Source organism: Rhinatrema bivittatum, chromosome 10, assembly GCF_901001135.1.
Source record: "Rhinatrema bivittatum chromosome 10, aRhiBiv1.1, whole genome shotgun sequence".
Classification (NCBI taxonomy): Eukaryota; Metazoa; Chordata; class Amphibia; order Gymnophiona; family Rhinatrematidae; genus Rhinatrema; species Rhinatrema bivittatum.
Window position 1 is genome coordinate 5165340 of NC_042624.1, and position 19818 is coordinate 5185157.

The 19818-nt window shown below is 42.2% G+C and overlaps 1 protein-coding gene across 2 annotated transcripts in view; it reads right to left on the reverse strand.

Annotated features, from left to right (window-relative positions):
* Window positions 1-19818, reverse strand: part of BRINP3 (BMP/retinoic acid inducible neural specific 3) — a 714331-nt gene that overhangs the window by 638321 nt on the left and 56192 nt on the right. For both annotated transcript variants that reach the window (XM_029618365.1, XM_029618366.1), the window contains exon 2: window positions 18694-18982. In XM_029618365.1, the coding sequence (XP_029474225.1) occupies window positions 18694-18929 (236 nt within the window). In that variant the 5' untranslated portion in view covers window positions 18930-18982. The remainder of the gene's footprint in view (window positions 1-18693; window positions 18983-19818) is intronic.

A 19818-nucleotide genomic window follows, 5' to 3' on the forward strand; every position in this document is an offset into this window, starting at 1 on the left:
GGGGCCAAGAGTTACGTGTGTTAGTTGCTATTTTTTTTTAAGATATTTACATGCATACATTTGTCAAATTATTTGCACAACGTTGCACCTGCTAATTATCTTGCGCAATTGATATCAGACTCATCTACTATTGGTTGAGTGGGAGTTCTGGGTGAACTGGGGGAATTTCAGAGTGAAGGAGGGTCTCAATGACTGGGTAAACTGGTGATTTCAGCAAACTTGTGATTTCAATTGCATGTACCTGTTTTAAAAATATACAAGCTTCCACACCTAAACAGGGTTTTATGCAAGTTGCAATATTTTTTGTATTTAAAACATACAAGTGTACATTTTCAAAATAAGTAGGAAAAAGTAATGCATTTTCAGTGGATTGCAGGTATTCTGTGTAACCATACATCATAACCAAACATATGCCGTTATATCTGGAGGTAGACAAGCACTATTTATATTCTTTATGTACCTCATATGAACAAGTTATAAAATACCTTCGTAGATTTCCCTGTGTCATATGGGGCCATGCTTGAAAGTTACCCTCAGGGAAGGTAACTTTCAAAGGGGTGTACGGGCGCACATGGACACGTGCATTAGCAAGCACCCAGGGATGTAGCAAATTTATAACATATGCACACATACGTGAGTAGGCTATAAAATAGACTAGGCACATGTCGTGTATGCCCTATTTTGCAACTGGGCATGCATATCCAGGTATGAGCCATGCAAGTAGGGGATATTAATAACAGGCACGCGTCCATGCCATGACCAGTTTCACCTGTTCATCCACCAGTCCACCCAGTCTAGAGCTAGGTCCTCCAAAGCCCCCTGGTTCTTTAGCTTGCACACATCCTCCCCCCCCCCCCCCCCATCCCCAGTTGCCCCAGACCCCTTATACCACTCAGGGATTTTTGTTTTCAATTTGCACCTCCTCCATAGCTGAGGTAAAGACTAGGGATGTGCAGAGGGTCCGCATATGTTGCATTCTGCAAGGGCCCCTCCCCGATACATTTTAGCCGGGAAACGAATAAGAATGAATGTAACTACAACCTCCTGACCTCCCCAAGACTTACCAAAACTCCCTGGTGGTCCAGCGGGGGGTCCGGGAGCCATCTCCTGCACTCACACCATCGGCTGCCAGTATTCAAAATGGTGCCGATAGCCTTTGACCTTACTATGTGACAGGAGCTACCAGTGCCATTGGTCAGCCCCTGTCACATGGTAGGAGCACAAGATGGCACCGGCCATCCATTGCTCCTTCACTTAGGATTCTTAACTGTACCTCAGTCCAGGCACTGCTCACAGATCATTTGTGAGTTCAGCCTCAGGAGCCAGTAGGGATGTGCATTCGTTTCATACGTTTCCCAATATATTCCAATTAGATGTGCATTCGTTTCATGTGTTTCATATTACATGCTTGTATAGGAAACGTATGAAACGAATGCACATCCCTAGGATCCAGACCCCTGAGTGGGTCTAATCCAGTTACCTCAGGACCTTGTCTCGGGCATCACCCTTGGGGATCCAATCTGATACAGCAGCTGTTCCAGGAGCCTTGCCGTGTTCTTGCCTGGGAAGAGGTTTCACCTGTCTATTAAGTTCTGGCAGAGATTTGGTTAACCAGTTCTTGCTGATCCAGTACTTCTGCCTCTTCTGGATTATTAACAGTGCTAAAAAAAACTGACTGCCTCTCTGCTAGATTGGGGGTTAGCTGTTAATCTTTCCACTCAAATTCATTTTTCCATGCCAAGGCAAAAAAAATATAATTATTTTTTTAAACTACCCTTATTCAATAATCACACATACGGTTAATGCGACTCCAACATCACTCTAAGCTTCAATGGTAAGAGGAAATGTGGAAAAAAAGAATTTGTATTCACAAAAAAGTGGGGAGTAGCTTGCTTGTTACAGTGGTTACTACCCCAAACCAAATAAGCCTGATACTTCACTTTCAATGCATATCCAGCATAGCTCTCTGCTTCAACGGCAGGAGGAATGCAGAAAATTGGATCTATATACAGACAACCAACAAGGACTGAATTACATAGTCTGGGTAAACAAGCATGGGTGTAGCTTGCTTATTGCAACTGTTACTACCCCTAACTAATTAAGCTTGATATTTCACTTAGATGCAGTTCCAACACTGCTCTCTACATTAGTGGTGGGGGTGGAAGGGAAATAGAACCAAAAGGTTAATAAGAGCCAAGAGAAACAGATAAGTATGAGAAAAAAAAAAGTGTGAACCTTGCTGGGCAGACTGGATGGGCCGTTTGGTCTTCTTCTGCAGTCATTTCTATGCTTCTATAAAGAGCAGGACTATCTACCTTGTGGTGGTGGTTCTTTTTGTTGTTTTTTGTTTTACAGAGAACCTGTGCCTTTCTTTGCTCAGAACAAGACGGAGATCCTTCTGCAAATAACAGGCATTCCTTTGAGACAAGCTGATTCTTTTTCCTGTCACATTCCAGGTCAAACAGTAGGGATGTGCTGTTTGAAACAAAACAGGAAATGTTATTGACATTTCCTTTTTCCATTTTATTTTCAAAATTAAAAACAAAGCAGAAAATGAAATTGTGTTTCATTTTCAAGCTGCTTCCACCATCTTAAAAAACAAACAAAAAAAAAAAAACAAACAACCCACACACATCTGGCCTGAGTCCTTCCTTCTACAATCTTGCAAAGATAAAAGGATTCCCCAATCCTCAACACCTCACAGGCAGGCATGATCCCCAGTCACTCCTGCCCCACGGCTCTGGTTTCTCAAACTGGCTGCAGGTGAACCCCGAGGCCGATGCCAGAGACATAACCTGGGAACTCTCCGGATTTGGCCAGGAGACTCCGGAATTCTAAAAGAATGACCGGGTCTCCGGGCCGATACCGGAAATCTCCGGGTGCTGCAGCAAAAACCAATCTGCTTGGACCCGGAAAGAAGAAAGGAACATCATTGGTCTTGCGCGGCTGAAAAACAGTGATTTCTACCTTCTCCGGACCTTTTTAACCCTTAACTTCACTTCCTTAACTCCTGCACAGCCTGTTTCCTGTATCCAGCCACTTGCCTGCCCCATCCTGTTTGCCTTGGCCAATGGACATTGTGATCTCCTGCCTGTGCATCAAACGAGGAGTAAGAAACAGGCAGCGTCCACTTCCACAGCACAGGAGAAGGAAGAGGCTGCTGCTGCTCCAGGAGCCCAAGTTAGAGTCTGCTGTTGCCAGTGCGTTTTGAAAGGGGGGGGGGGAGAGAATGAATGAGCGTGTCTGTGAGAGTGAGTGAGTATTTGTGTAGGAAGAAGAGATCTGAGAGTGTATGTAGGTGAGTAGGAGAGAGCTGAGTGCAAGTGAGCAGGCATTGTGTATGGAAGAGGGAGAGACGCGAGTGTGTTGGTGGAAGACTGGCAGAAGTAAAGGTGTAAGTGGACATTGAGAGAATGAGCAGTGAAAGTAAGTGTGAACATGTAAGAGTGTTTATGAGAGCAAATGTGAGCATCTGGTCCCACTGTGAAGTTGCCCTCCCCCCAATCCATGGTAATCTCAGGGTGACTGGAAGTTAAAAGTTCCCAGGTATGGCCATAGAACACCAGCGCCGGTGCCATTGTGAAAGCAGGACCTAGGAGAGCAAGAGTGCAGGGGAGCATTCCTGTCTGACTGCTTTGGAGACCCTCGCAGAAGGGGTAAGTAGGGACAAAGGGTTCTGGGAAGCCCTGTTAAAATAGAAAAAGAAAAAAAAATTTCCATTCAGCAAATGCACCAAACCAAAAGTTGCCATTAAATGAACCAAAACCCAAAGGAAAAACAACCTAAAATATACGTTTTTGCCGTGCACAGCAGTAAGTCCTATTATGTCTATAATCAGCCTTGCTGAAGAGAATTTCTTAATATTCAGTGCAACAAACTTGATTGCTCAGCATGGGGGGGGGGGGGGGGGGGTTAGATAGCAATAAGTTTCTCTTCCTGCAATCTCTGCACAGAGCTCGGACTGCAAAGGCCTGAATAATTAGTTGCTTCGCACCCTGCTGTGCAGCTGCGGTCTCTGGAAAAAAAAAAAAACCAAAAAAAAAAACTTTGTGCTAATAAAATTAAAAAGACAGCTAGGGGAAGTGTTCCCAGGGAGACACATGCTTAAGAAACGAAGGCCCACGTCCTATAGAAGGAAATTGGCTCCTACATTCTGCTGTAATCCTTTTTTTTTTTTTTTAATGGTCTTACTTTAGAACTCAGAACTTATCAGGTCCAGCCCACCAGCATTCCTATTGGGAAAATAAAAAGCATAGGAAATCAGGCCCAAAGTCTCTGAACCTCACAGTGCTATCAGATATGGTGCTGCAGTGGTGCCGGGAGCTTAGGATGGGAAGCTTGGATGCCTGGATCTGGAAGGGAAGGCTTGGTTCGGGTCTTGGAGGTGTTTGAGAAGACTGCCAACAAGTGATCATGATGGCCGTTTGGTGCATTTTCCAAAACGTTATTCAGGGCAGGCTGAAAAAGAAATACAAGTACCTATTTGCTCCATTTAGGAGAGAGAGAATTAACCTATATTTTCTACTTATAGAAACCGAAATAACAGCAGAAAAGGACCAAACAGTCCATCCAGTCTGCCCAGCAAGCTTATGGTAGTATCTACTGCTCCATACAAGCCACTCCTATACTTATCAGTTTCCTAGACTATCAAAGTCAGGGCCTTATTGGTTTCTATTTGAGTCCAATCCTCTGTTACCTCTTGCCATTGAAGCAGAGAGCAATATTGGAGTTGCATCAAAAGTATCTGGCTTATTGGTTAAGGGTAGTAACTACTGTATCAGCAAGTTACCCCCATGCTTGTTTTCCCCAGACTGTACAATTCAATGTCCTTGTTGGTTGCTGTCTGAATCTAGTTCCACGTTTCCTCTTCCCCTTGCCGTTGAAGCAGAACACAAAGATGGAGGTGCATCAACAGCATGAAGGCTTATTGGTTAAGAGTAGTAACTGCCCCTCAGCAAGTTACCTCCATGCACTTTCTTCTTCATTCCCAACCTCTAGCCTTTAGGGATCCACAGTGTTTATCCCATGCTCCTTTGAAATCTTTTACTGTCTTTGTCTTCACCACCTCTCCAGGAAGGACATTCCAGGCATCCACCACCTGCTCAGTGAAGAAATATTTCCTGACGTTGGTTCTGAGACATCCTCCCTGGAGTTTCGTTTTGCGACCTCTAGTTCTACTGATTTCTTTCCAACAGGAAAAGGTTTGTTGTTGATTGTGCCCATAAACAGCAAATCACTCCCCCTATGTATGCACCTTGTATTTGCATCCTCGGGCCCTGCATGCTGAATAAATGTACTTCTCTTAGGGCAGAAATAACCATGGGAGGCCTCTCTTTGACCTGAAGACCTTCCATGCTATCCTGGGAGGGAGGAGAGGTAAATAGTTGCTTTTTAGTTCTTTTCCCATACAAATAGTGATGGCAATTGTTTCTTGCACTTTCCCATTCTACTGGAATCAAAGCTAAAATTAATGGCTTTGGCAAAAGGTTGAATAAAGTCCCTTCTCGGTACTGTTTGTCACTTTTAAAGACCATCCCATGATCACCATAACACAGCAGGAGTGTGCAGCCAAAAGACTCTTTTGTGTGTTTCATTTTTGGTTTTTTTTTATTCATATTATTGTGAGTTTTTTGTTTCAATTTAGTGTTCACTAAATCATCCTATGTGCACAAGATCAAAATGAAATGGAAAATAAAAAAGCACATGTCAATAGCATGGCTCAGCACTTCTCTTTTAAAGGTGGTGGACCCTATCCCTACTTCCAGCTGAGCATCCCCACAGGTTTGCATCTCCTATCACTCCCCGCATTCATACCTGCTGCTGAAAAGTACATGCACTCTGTGCCTACCATGCATACAATCCCTTACACTCACACCCAAACATGCACACTACTAGACTCAACAGAAGCTGAACAAAAACAAATATTTTCAAAAAGAATGGGGGAAAGAAATTCCACCATTGGCAGTCAAGAGGCAGACTACCAGCTCTCGGGAGGCTCCTCCCTTAATGGTTGTTCCTCTGCATCCTCATTCCTTGTGGAGATGGAGCAGCAGTGTATTTTGGCTTGGCTGAAAGAAAGATTTAGCCAGCAGGATGCTGGTCAAACACAGGAATCAATAAATGCAAACAGGTAAGAAGCCAGCACATACATGCACGCACATCTCCAACTGGACACTATTGCAGGGAATACATGCCTGCAGGCAACCACCGGGGATGTGCTGCAGTGTTTGATTTAGTGAGCACTCAAAATGAAATAGAAACAAAAAAAACACCCACACATTTTTGGGCTGCACAGCCCTAGTACCCTCTGGTGGAATACCCAGTTACAATGACCGCGGCCATTTTGAAAAGCTGCTCAGGTTCTTTGTAGTCAGGGCAGCAGAAACAGAGGAAAGAAGCTCAGATATAAGAGGTAACGGGTTCCACTTAGAAGCATAAGCAAAATTTGCAGAGGAAGGATAAACAGAACAGAGAAGACGTGCATTATCACCATGAAAAACAAGGATATGCTACTTGACAGATAATTCTACAAGGTCAGAAACAGCAGGTACATTTGCAGTAAAGGTAACACAAGGCCATACTCTTAGCACAGAAATTAAATGACACAACAGGAAGAGACAGGAGACATGGTATTTGTTGGAAGTAATTAAATAAAAAAAGCAGAACACACAGCAGGTACCAACGGAGGGAGGAGGAGTTAAATCCCTGGTTGTCTTTAGGCATGTGGAGAGTCAACTGCACTCCCTCATCCCATCTGCCCAACTTTCAGATGTGATATTTAGAACAGCAGTGGTGGCACAACGGATGACCGCACAGGTGGAGAGACTGCTCATATGCACTTGCATACTTTGCCCATTGGCAAATCTGCTCATGGGTACCACAGCAGCAGACCAAACAGAAAAGGACAGCACATAAAAGACACTTGCAGGCACACGTCAGACTCCATGACAAATATGTAGAGGGAAACCCTCAGATTTGATCAGCTGCACCGTCAATTCTAGTACCCAAAGCCTTAATAGCATTCAGGGTCCTCCATCAACTGTTTGTCAACTAGTGGCATAGGTGGAGGGGGCCCAGGGTGATCATCTGGCAGGGGGACCCCAGCTCCAACTCCTGGACCAAGAGCAGTTTAGAGAGGTCCAGTTCAGTTTCAGAAACATCAAGAAGATCTGGAGTCCATCAGGTACAGAGCAAAATGCTAATCTTGAATCAAGTTTCTCTCACTCACTCATGCCCTAGTGATACTCGTTGCAGCCATCAAAAAGATGTATGATCCCTACATTTTTCATGCTGAAAGAAAGATGTATGCCATGCATACCAGAATTGATTGGAGGACCTTCTGGGACATTTTTTGTGTTTAATTATTGATCTCTAGGGATGTGCATTCGTTTCATACGTTTCCTATACAAGCATGTAATATGAAATGTATGAAACGAATGCACATCCCTATTGATCTCCGATGACCAGATGTAGGAAGATGAGGAGGTGGAGGCAGTAGCAGCAGTGTTGGTCATAGCTATTCATTGTCCGGCACATACGCACGATGCCTGCATATTCGCACCTCGTCCAGCATCGTGGCTAGGGCACTACATTTGTGGACCTTAAAGGGCCCAGGTTGGTTTGTGCTCACTATACAGAAGTCAGAGACACGCTGGGCTCTTGGAGAAGGGGTGAGGAAAGGGAATGCCACCAACTCCTATTCCTGCTTCGCACGTGTCCATTGTTTGAGCATGGTATGGTAACCTCCAGGAGTACGGGCATGCACGCCTATACAAAGTGGTGAAAGCAGGACATGTAAAGAGCTACTTGACCGAACGGCACTATGCCATGCAAGGTGTCTGTGAAAGTATTTGCAGGACTGGTACAGATGAAGACAAAGCTCCTTTGTATGCAGGACACAGGGGATGTGCTGATGGAAGGATACGGACAAAAAAAAAAAAAAAAAGATTGTGTAGTTGGGAAGAAGCCTATTTGCCGACTTTATGACACATGCAGATCTTGCCTAGAAGCAACTGATGGTGCCCTGCAACCTGTAAACCAAAACCATCGGTACTTTCTTTTCTAACTAACAAAAATGTTTCACATGTGTTTAAGTGCCATTCCCCCCCCCCCCATCATGCCTAAGGGATGGAGGGGGGGATTAAAAGTTTCAGGAAATAAGCAAATGAGGCAGTGTGATGACGCAAGCTTCTTGTCCTTTGTTCCAGTTGACATCGTAGCCTGCATATTGCTCAGTGCATTTTCCCTGCCCAGTGCTAGATGTTGCTTTGCATAATGAGACTAATGTAGGAAAACAAATCTGTAAATGTATTTTGTGACTGAGTAGGGAGGGTGCCGTTTCCAGCATTATAGGCTAATCTGAGTGCAATCTGCTGCTAGTCACCCAAATAGGCTCCCTTCCAGGAATGAATTGCAAAAACGTGTTTGTGCTGGCCAGCCCAGTAGCTATTCTCCTTGGCCTCCTCTACAAACTGGTCTTCTCTGTGTAAAAAGTTCACATTTCCCCCCTAATGCAAGTGAACATCTCCAGAAAGCTCTTACTAATGAGAAACAATGACACTCAACATATCCCTTTAAAAACTGGTAAGTAGTCTTTTTACATATATGCTTATCACATATACCAGGCTGCAGAATTTGTACAAGCAGATGGATACCAATGTGTGCAGCTTTGTACTCAATAATGCTACTTGCCTTGAACCTCACAGTCTCAATATTTGCTGCTTTCACTCTCAGAATAATACAATATCTTGGCTCTCTTACAAATTGAATATATGAGAAAACTATGAATGCCAATGTCATGTCAAATCTTCAGGAAGAGAAAAATTAAAAAATGCATCGCCTTCTGAAAACCTTGTATTAACTAATTTAAAAATGGTCCTATCAGCCTGATTTTCATAGCTCTGACTGATGTAGTTAAAAGTTAAATTCATGTCACTATAATGCAGAGTGTATGACTCTGTGTATCTCTAGGTTTTATCTTGAGACCTTTAATGGGCTTCTCAGTCTTACAAATTCAGTTGCCATCTAATGAGGGATTGGTTGTCTTCCCTCCTCAGCCCTTTATCACACATATTCTGCATCTGTCAAATTTTCCTGGCAGTCAATAGATTGGCAGAGAATATTGCAAATAGACAAAACAGTTAAATAGAAAATGTGAAATTTGTCATTCAGCAAGTCAATTATTAGTTAGTTATAGGGGAAGGAGGTTACAATAAAGGTAGCCAGCGCCAGGTCATAAAATCCTACATATTGTTTATAAAGGTCAGAGCTATAGCAAGAATAGGACAAAAGAAGCAACCTCCCAAAGAGTGGTACCAAATGTGGAAAAAACTCAAACCCTTCAAGAAGGCTATATATGCATTTCAGTAAGTCCTGTAAATGGAACCAAACGGCTTCATTTCTAGTCTCTATTGCCAGAAGGGGCTAGGCCCGGGCAATGTTCCAGATGAAATGGAATACTTAATGGTTTATTAAATTTTATATACCAACACATCGGACAAGCCTTCACATCGGTTTACACAGCATACAATCCTCTACCTGTTATCGGGGAAGGCACTCAAACTGGCATTCTGAATCACAGACCTACATAGAAGTGCTTTCATATAGGGTTTCACTAACCATAGCCCTTGCACGCGAGAACGTGCCATCCGCCATGGGTGCCTTAAGCAGGAATCAAAAGGGAAGTCCTTCCGCAGGTACGGCTTCCTTACCAATATAGGAGATTCAAGATGGGGCCAACTCAACTCCGCTGATTTCCAATCACTCAGCGCTCTTGCCATCCTACTGTAAACACTTTAGTATGAAGACAAAATTCTCAGGAAAGAAAATCTAGTTTCTCTTTATTTGTATAAGACAGCAAAGTGAAATTAAACTAAAAATAATTAGCTCTGCATGGCATCTGTTCTATCGAGTTTCCTGCTAAAGACATTTCTAATCATGTTGGCCCAGTCAGCACTATTTAATAACCCCCCCCAGAGGACTATAAAACCTGTTGTGGGGGGAGGGGGCTTCTGTGAAAACAGATCATTCTGTGAAACTACACAGATTTTAGGGGGGAAAATGTGAGTGACTGAAATTTCAAAACAAAAAAAAAAAAAAAGTGTTTTAATCTCAAAGTGCTGAATTTGATGCAGAATAAATCCTCACTTCCAGTCAAGAGTAGAAGCCTGGATCATTTACCAAACATCTTAATGAGATCTCTCAAATGATAAAGATGAACAGACTCTTAAATTCTGACACATCCATTAAAGAGAAAACAGTTTTAAATTTGTAGGGACTGCAAGCAAGGTAGAGGTGATGTGTTTCCCTAGCCGTGCGTAAGGAGCATGCACGGCGCACTGTGGACACAAACCATAAATTATAGTAAAAGTTGGATGGACTGAACAAAGGCAAAACCTTCATCAAATTCTTTTGTGGAGCCCAGAAAGCACCAGCAGTTTGCCCTGGTCAGAATCCTTCTGATTAGCTCAGATTCTTCAAATGAGCTGCTGCTACGTTCTATCTACCTGCAGGCGTGATTATGTTCCACAGGCGATCTCTGAAATCCACTGCACCCACCCCCAAGCACAGCATCAGAGACTGTCTTATTGTAGCTAAATTTCAGATTTACCAGGTTGAATAGAATATTATATATTGGAAAAACAAACCATCGCTACATGTGTATTGTAGGCACAAAGTGGATTCAAAGCCACAGCCCTATAATTTCTTTATGACTTAAGAACATTAAGTCTCCACAGAGAAACTGCTATTCATCATAAATACTGAAGTCCCCCCTCTCACAAGCAAAATAAAAATGTGCTGGGCATTTGACTGACTAGTGTACAGGTCTCTAGAGTTTACTAGCATTGCATATTTTGAAAACTGAATCACACACGACATAAGTAACTGTAATGCATATTCTAGTCTTTAATAGGAAACTTCTCTTCATGGTATCCTCTGACCATTGAAGTCAGAGGATGGAAATTTGGATCTGCTTCAGCCTTTCATCCCCTCCAGTTTAGAGCAACTACTAATTTGTGTCTAGGTCATCAAGCACTATGATCTAGGTCCTTTCATATTTATTTATTTATTTCACATTTTTTCTATACCGAGCTTCATGGTTGAATACCATATCAGATCGGTTTACATATAAAGGATTTTGTGACACAATGACCCTTCTCAACCTAAGGCAGTTAGTTCCCTCTATCCAGTAAAACCTAAACATAAAAAAAACAATAAAATATAAAAAAAAAAAAAAGAACAGTGATTGTTATGGTTCAGAATTACAAAGTCACCATATAACAGCCAAAGCTGGTGAGGAGTAAAAGCACTGCTTAGCAATAATGGGTTATCCCCTCAAGGTCATGCAGATGTAGTATCCAGTAACTTGGCAAAGGCCCAGGGTAAAGAGCTCAAGCTAGTGAATCGGAGAAGTTCAAACAGACCTAACATTTATTGCTCTCATATAGCTAAGCAACCAGTTTCAACTCTAGCCTCAGTGGATTTTGAATTTCAATAGCTTGTTACTAGCCTTAATCTAGCTAATGCATATCAGAACACAAACATTTTTGGGCCTGATATAGCCTGGTAGTGTACCTTCTGATAACAGTGACTGGAAGTGAAAGCAAATTTCCAACATGAAACCCAAGCATAAAAAGACTACAGAAAGCAGGCTTCTAGCCTCATTTGTGTAGGGAGCTAAAACCAATAAAGATTAGGTGAGTCCACAAGGCAAAAGATGCCATCGGTAGGAATCAGATAAAAATTGATGTTACTTACCAACAGTGTTCCTTTTAGACTTCCATTATTACTTATTATCTGAGGGAAGGCCAAATTTGTCTTATGACAACAATATCCTCCAATCATTATCATAATTCAAATATTTAAAACAATTGAATAAAGTATACCAGTGCTTATTGTCATACAAGCCTCAACACTAGTCCTTATAGCGGTTTCATTATGGGTTGGAAACTCCTGTTCACAGACTTTAGACCTGAGTCATTCACATAGTTTAATTGAAAAGATCACGAACCAAGGGTGATGCATGACATTTGCCATTCAACAAATCAATAAGTGAACATAACTGGGAATTAGAAAGCAAGTTTCATCCATTTTGCAGAACTACTAATTTTGGGATGTTTAAAAGTTTGCAAGCCTTGGGACAGAATACGGACCCATTCAAAGAAAGGTTGAGTAAGTTTCAGAGGCATTTCTAGCATTAATGAGGAGTTAAAGCCATCCTCATCTCCAGATAAAGGGATTGTAAAAATGTCATGTACAGTACTTTTAGTTTGCATCCTAATAATTTCCACATGTTTTGGTTTTGATTTGTTAAAATATGAATGAACATGAAAGAAAAAGCTTTTCCACTATACGCAACCCAAACTTAAAGGAAGAAATGCAAACACCTACCAGAGTGTCTTGCAAATATTATTCAGCATCATGATCTAAAGCAGCATTTTTTAAACTTCTTCTAAATAGTTAAATAGAATAATTGATCTTATCAGTGAATGTCAATGTATTCTCATATACACAATAACTGAAGACATTGTACAAACAGAGAAACAATAATCCTATCACGATATATAATGCAAGCGTTCTTGTGTATTACTGCTGCGTAAAGCAGGTTATAGACTGGAATGGGATGAACAATCCCATGCCTGAAACAAATAGTTTCAAATTCCAAGAAAAAAGATTAAATCAGTGAACTCCAAGCTACCTGAATGAAGGCAGCAGATGAGGGAAACAAATGCTTATACCTTGTTGCACCTGTACATGGATATTGCCAATACTGTTCCCTCTAAGTTATGAGCATGTGCATGAACCCTGCCCACATTTAAAATCTTTTTTATACCATCACAGCGGTTTACAGGAAGGCACATTAACCAACCTTAATTTATGTATTGGAACATACATTCCACACAGTGCCACAAGAAATCCTGTTATTATTTGCCACACACAAATTTGAATTCAGCTTACAAAAAGTTGCAGAACACAACATTTTTGCACATGCAGACTTTCAAAAATAAGAAGGAATATTGCTTGTCAACATTTATCACTGCCCAAGTCATCCGCAGGAAATGCACCTTGGGTTGGCTAGGGTGAAAGGCAGGTCTTTCCTGTCCCCTCCCCACCCCCATGCCTGTTTTACTTTTTTTCTGTTTGGCACGTTTAAGTTCACTTTTTTTTTTTTTTATTTGCACAAATATTTGGTGCCAAAATACAGGAACAGTGAACAGGAATGCAAAAAAACCCAAAACTTGACCCCCTGCATGTGGAAGAAAGATTTAATAAGACCTGGAGCCGCGCTTGAAGAACCTGCTAAGGTGGAAACATGGCTATGGGCGGATTTATCTGACATGTACCCCGAGTGGCACAGCAGTGGATGTCAGAGCTGGACTAGCCTGAAAAATACAAAGGTGGCAATAAAACCTCTTTAGAACCTGAGCTGCAGATGTGCCTGCCTTATGCAGGCTGCATGGCAAGGATGACCTGCAGGTGCCCACTTTGGAATAGATGAGGTGTGGTCCGAGAGTTAAGGAAGCCTTTTGTACCCTAGTTTGCTGAAACTAATTCCTGATGTCTGAGGGAGTGTATGAGAAAATCCCTCGGAACACCTTAAAGGACCGGCCATAGTTATCTGGTCTGGTCCTCCTTAAGAAGTCTGGGTCAAGGAGGTTCCCTTCAGCCGGGGATAAGATGGCAGGGTCCAGAGGGGTTAGGTGGGCATCTGGAGGAAGAAAGAAGTCCACTGAGATGGAAGTTGCTGAACTGCATGGAATGGCAAAGTTGCTTTGGCTGTTTCTTTCTACAGATAAAAAGATTTAGAAAAGATTTTGCCAGAGTCCAGCCTGAAGTCTGTTCTCTGGCCACCCTCCCAGTACCACAATGACGCAGTCAAACTGAGCAAAAAGGATAAAGATATTAAGTACCAACCCTGTTAGGAATCCAATGCAAGGAAATAGAAAGAGAGAGTACACTACACTTAAGCAACCTGAAAGGTGCCTAAGAGATACAGAGCATCAACTCTACACATTGCCAAACATACGCTGGGAGGAACAACAAAGAAACCCAGTGTCCCTTCTGCTTCTGTCCTCCACACTGTGACCAAAGGCTTCCTGCATGCTTTGTGCAAGACAGGCCACAGTTCTGCAACTGCAAAGAAATAATGGTGGGTGAGAGAAACAAAAAGGTGAGAAAGGGAAGAGAAAGGAAAGGTGCCCTGGGCTCCAACACATTGCTAGAACCTGCAGAATGAAGGGCGTTCATGAATTACACGAGGGAGGAGACATCACATAACGTTGTATGATCAAGATCTGTTAAAGAGGGCACTTGTTTCACAAAAGGACACCGTTAGATCACCTCCTTCACCAGGTCGTGCAAGCCCAAAGATCTGGCATGGAATTATGCTGCTACAGACAGCCCAAGACTGCACCGAGGGTCCTCAGATTGGACAACTGATACGTTATGATGGAGCCAATCAGAAAGACAATTCTAAGGTTTTGAAACTTCTAATCATTGGAGAAGAAGTGTTCTGGCCTTTTTGATATTCTCTCACCTGAAATGGCTCATTTAGCTAACACTACAGAATGCCCTTTGGAACTCACTGCACTTGGCAATGCAATTAATGGACTGAGCACATGTTGGCTGAGTAAGCTATGTTATAGGCAAGAAAGAAAACTGATGAAATGTTCACTTCATACCTTAATGATCTCTTGACACCATTACAAAAAGTGTCCTTTTTGAATTTTGTTTGCTGATTATCAATGATTTGACATTAAATCTGTTTGTTTATGTTTTCTACATCGTTTGGGGCAATTGCATAAGCAATTAACAAATAAGAAAAGTAAGATGTTTCTTTTAGTCATCCCTGGAGCTCCAGAGTCAGATTTCTCTTAAACAGTCTCTAGGATACACAAAAAATGTTGGAGGTCATTTTGAATGGACTTTTAAAAATTGCTACTTTTAGGCACACACCTCCTTTGAATATTCACTCCACTGTGTTAAAATGATCTTGAAATGCTACAAGTATGCATTGTAATTATGAGCCTTACAGTCCTACAACCAAAGCTGCTGGAGGACAGGATATCTCCTGCCTACTGTTGAGAAATACAGAAAAGGAACTCTGAAATGATGGCTCTTACTGGTGTAAGTTTTCACTGGAAGGTCATGCCAGACAAAATGAAATGAAAAGGCCGGGAGTTGTTTTGGTTGCAATGGAAACTTTATTCACAGACATTACAAGGATCAGTGTGAGTGCCTAGCATGATTTCTAGTGACACGTTAGGTTCATGGAAGATGACATTCTGGAAGACAGAATTTCTGGGCATTGCTAAAGACAAGGGGATAGCAGAATACAATGAAGAGATACTATGATCATTTTCTGCTATTGGGAAATATGAACAGGGAAGATATGAAATGGGATTACCTTGGTGGACCAAATTTATATGACAGTGTTAAGATTGTCAAGAGAAACTTTGATAAATGAATGAGAAATGTCTTCAGATACTGTGTCATCCGGAAGGAATTGCAGAAGATGCTGATATACCAATGGAATAATACCTTCCCTACTACACAATAACCACCACTACCGATGCTTTTTCAAATACAGAGGACCACCTCTCACTGAATAAGTGTCTCCTTCCTGGACCACACCTGAATCTATATCTGGTCATGATAGCAATCCAATTTTGGATAAAGAAGATTTATATAAAAGACACAGTAATGGCAGATATAAATAAGGTATTCCTAAAGACACATCTAACAGAAAAGGATCAAGAGACAGTGAGGTTCCTGTGCATATATACAGACTATAAGATCTAAAGAGGCAATGCTACATAGTATGAGAGGGGCCAGGATCCTCTCTGGGGCATCACCTAAACCTTTTCTTTTAGCAGTAACTATCAATCAAGATTTATTCTCATATTGCTCATTTCCTACATTAATTTCATGATGTGAATGATCGTATAGCTAAAACCCACAGTGTAAAAGAGTCTTACAAGTTATCCAGAGGAGCCAACGAGATTTTTCCAGTGCCTATAAATCTATGCAAGTGGGTAAAAAGTAGAGATGCACAGGGGGGAAAAAAAAATCCACTCCATTCTTTTGGATAGGTTTGAGGAATTAATTTTCCACCCATTTTGTTTCTGTAGTTTGCAGAAATGAAATAAAACATTTAAAACAAAACAAAAACAGGGCCTCCCTGTGCCCCATCTCTCCCATCCCCTAAGCATTTCCAGGGCCAGGAACTTCCCTGTCTCCCACCCCCAACTTACCCTGTCTATGGAGGGTCACCTCGATGCGCCAGGCCAGCCCGAGGTCTAGATCTAGGTCCAGGCTTGACACAGTCTCCAGACATCTTCATTCAATGTTCTCTTCAAAATGGCGCCCTGTGCTTGGAGGATGCCCTGGAATGACAGACAGTGCCATTTTGATATACGGCTGTTAAAATGAATTGCCATACATCAGAATGGCACTCTCCGCTTAGGAGCAAGGCTCCAGAGAATAGTCAGTCCAGTGTGTTCTCCAAGTGGACAGCGCCATTTTGAAGAGGACATTAACCAAAGAAGATGTCTGGAGGTCTGATGCCTGGCCCTTGGGCCATGCCCCAACATCAGGCCTGGGCCTAGGTTAGATGGACTGGAGCCATTATGGAAAACAGTGACTGCCGGAGTGTAGGGTTTGCCCCAGATCCCCACTAGACTATCAGGGAAGATTTGGAAAGTCTGGTGGGGTGGGGGTCAGGAGAATGCAGTAGGGTGAGTGATGTTTGTTGGCAGAACTGGAACTCACTATTTGCAAATAGTGCACACAAAAAAACCCAATAGAAAACACAAGATTCTATAGTTCTTTTTTTCGTACCGTTTAGTTTTAAAAATGACATGAAACAAAATAGGAAAGGTCATTGACTTGTGACAGCACTGGCAAGAAAGCATGATTTTAGAGCATTGTGATTCAATGAGATGTGTTAAGGAAGATTTTAAGCCTGCAATGGAAAATTGGACCAGGCAGATTTGTGATGGAGAGATTAAGGAGTTTGTAGAGTTTAAGGAAGACCCAAGGCACATGAAACACAGTGTGCTGTGCACTGATCTAATAGGGTTCTCTCATTCTTCATGGCACGATTAAAATGTCTTTACCAAGAAAGTTGAGAACACAACATCAGGTGGGATGACAAAGTAGTTCACAACATATCTGGGAAGTGAAATCAGTGGTGAAGGGGCTTCCAGATTTCTAGAATCTAGCAATCCTGAGTTGGTGCTTTTCTGGAACAATGAAACCGATTCTGTCACTGAGCCCCTCATATTCTGTAATGCTAGAGAGACAGCCTACAGTACAGTTGCTTATCTGGACTATTCAGATGCTGAAGCAGCAGCATGTACCATGATAGGTACCTTAAATCCCACCCATCCCTTGCTTGGTGTGTTAGGTGCATTGACTGATGCCATGAAGCTTCTGTTAGACATCTATGCAAACATGTATGTGTCATGCATATTACCCTGAATTCAAAGTGCAGATTAAAAGGTGGAACTGAAGTGTGGTAATCAGGGTTATCAACATTAATTCTCTTAGTGAACCATCAGCATGGTCACACTGCAGCAGAGGAGGATCATTTAGTCCTACTCCGTTTCCTGTCTTTTAATCAGTTACCAGTCTAGACTAGGACATCACTGCGTACTCCATGACTTTTAGTTTCCTGAGGAGTCTCTTATGAGGGACTTTATCAAATACCTTCTGAAAATCCAAATACATTATGTTGCCTGGCTCACCCCCTCATCCACATGATTTTTAAACACCTCCTAACAAGACTAGCAAGGTAAGCCTTCCGTTTGCTAAATCCATGGTGGTTCTTCCTCCAAACCACTAATAAGGGGAATAATGAAAATGAACCTGCCTTTTCCAAGCAGCCCAATATAAGTGGGGGAATTACATTCTTATTTCAGTATAGAGCTATTGGCTAACTGCAAGCCATCCAGGAGGCCTAGGGAGATGTAAACTGGTTTAGTTCAATCTCCAACTCAGTCCATTACTGCCTGGTTCAAATTTAAAAAAAAGAAATCCATGGATTTTACACAAATACAATGAAACACAGCAGATTTTTTTCCCCTGACTATCTCTGTGAAATCTAGCAAACTTCAGATACTCATGGTGACATGTGCTTGAATCCAGGGCACGTTTGTGCAAGTCTGCTGTAAATGTGGATGCATTTTTTTTTAATTGACTTTGCAACAAAATTAGCAAACCCATGGTGTTGCTGCAGGTTCCCTAAATTAGTTTGCAAAACCTGCTTTTAAAAGTTTGCACTTTTCCATCCAGGGCAGCTTTCAGAGAGTTCTGCACTGCTAACTGCCATTTGTATGGATGGGAAGGGCAACCGATAAGCTGCTGTAGGTTGCAAGCTGCGGAGGAAGGAGCCCCTTACACTCCTCCTTCCAAGAGAGGGTTATTCTTAGCAAGACTAAAAAAGTTACATCAGATCTCAGTCAATTTGCTGCTAGTTTTCTCTTTCCTGGTTATTGTCCTTATGTTCCAGCTCAATAAGTAAAATAAGAACAGCAAGAACCAACATTCCTAAGGCAATTAAAACCACATTCAGAATCATCACACTTGTCGTCTACATCCTTCTCTTAATCCCACAATCCGGCGGGAGGAAGCAAAATTATATTTCATGTTTTGGATATTAGCGCTGGACTTGCTTTTCCTTTTGTTTCGTACCTGTAAATCTTGTATCTTGTGCTAAATCCTTGCCGGCTCCTGTCCACAAAATCCGTGTATTCCTGCGAGCGGTGGAAAGGTCCTTTGTCAGAGAGGAGCCAGTCGAAGGGGCTGGTGGCATGCTGCTCGGGAATGGCAGCGGTCACTAACACCCAGCAATGAAGACTCAGAGCTATCCACTCCCATAGAGCCATCAGAGAGAGCAGTTCAGCAAGCACAGTGCATCGCCATGTCATGCTTCCACCCGGGACCTAGCGCCTTCATTCTCTTAGCTGTCCCTCATCATCACCTAGGGGGAAAAAAAAAAAAGAAAAAGTAAAGCAATTCAGTCAGAATTATCCTGGGAGGAGACAGATTTAAAGAGACAGCACCTCATTTACAGCATCACCCTTCTAATAACAAACTCCAGGCTATGCGTTCTGGCTTTGTCAAGCTTTCTCTGTGTTTGAATAGCTATCCTGAGTCAAAGGTAAAGCTAGCCAAGAAAATGGCCAAGGCAATCATGTGCCGATAGCACCCACTGGAAATGCAAACTTTAATATTAAGGAACCTAATTGTTCAGATAGATCAGCTTGTGAAGTCTGTGGGCTACTGCAATTATGTTTGCTGAAGGGTCTGAAGGCTGTTGAGGTAAGCATACTATAGCAGTAGCAGGGCCACTTGCCTTCTGGCAGCTCTGTGGGTAAGCAGAAAATGTTCAGAATAACTGTTTGGGGGACACTACTTTAATATGAAGAGCTGAAACATCTGCAATTCTGTAGTGAGAACGGAAACAGCCTGATCATCTCAAAATTTGGTGGAGTTGAAATTCATCCTACAGCTGTATATTACTATAATATAGCACAGTGTGTCCCAATCCTCTCCAGAAGACATCCCTAGCCAGTAAGGTTGTCAGGATTTCCACAGTGAATGTGAATGACAGACTTGCATACCCTGGGTCTCCATTGTATGCAAATCTCTCCCTCTTGGGAAACCTTGCTTTAGGCTGAGGAGAACATTTATGTATTTAATATAATTTACCATTACATTGTAACTGGTGGAGGATTATTGAACAAACACCAGGCTTCAAATCACTTGGAAGACAAAATGTTGTATTATAGTAACATAGTAGAGACGGCAGATGAC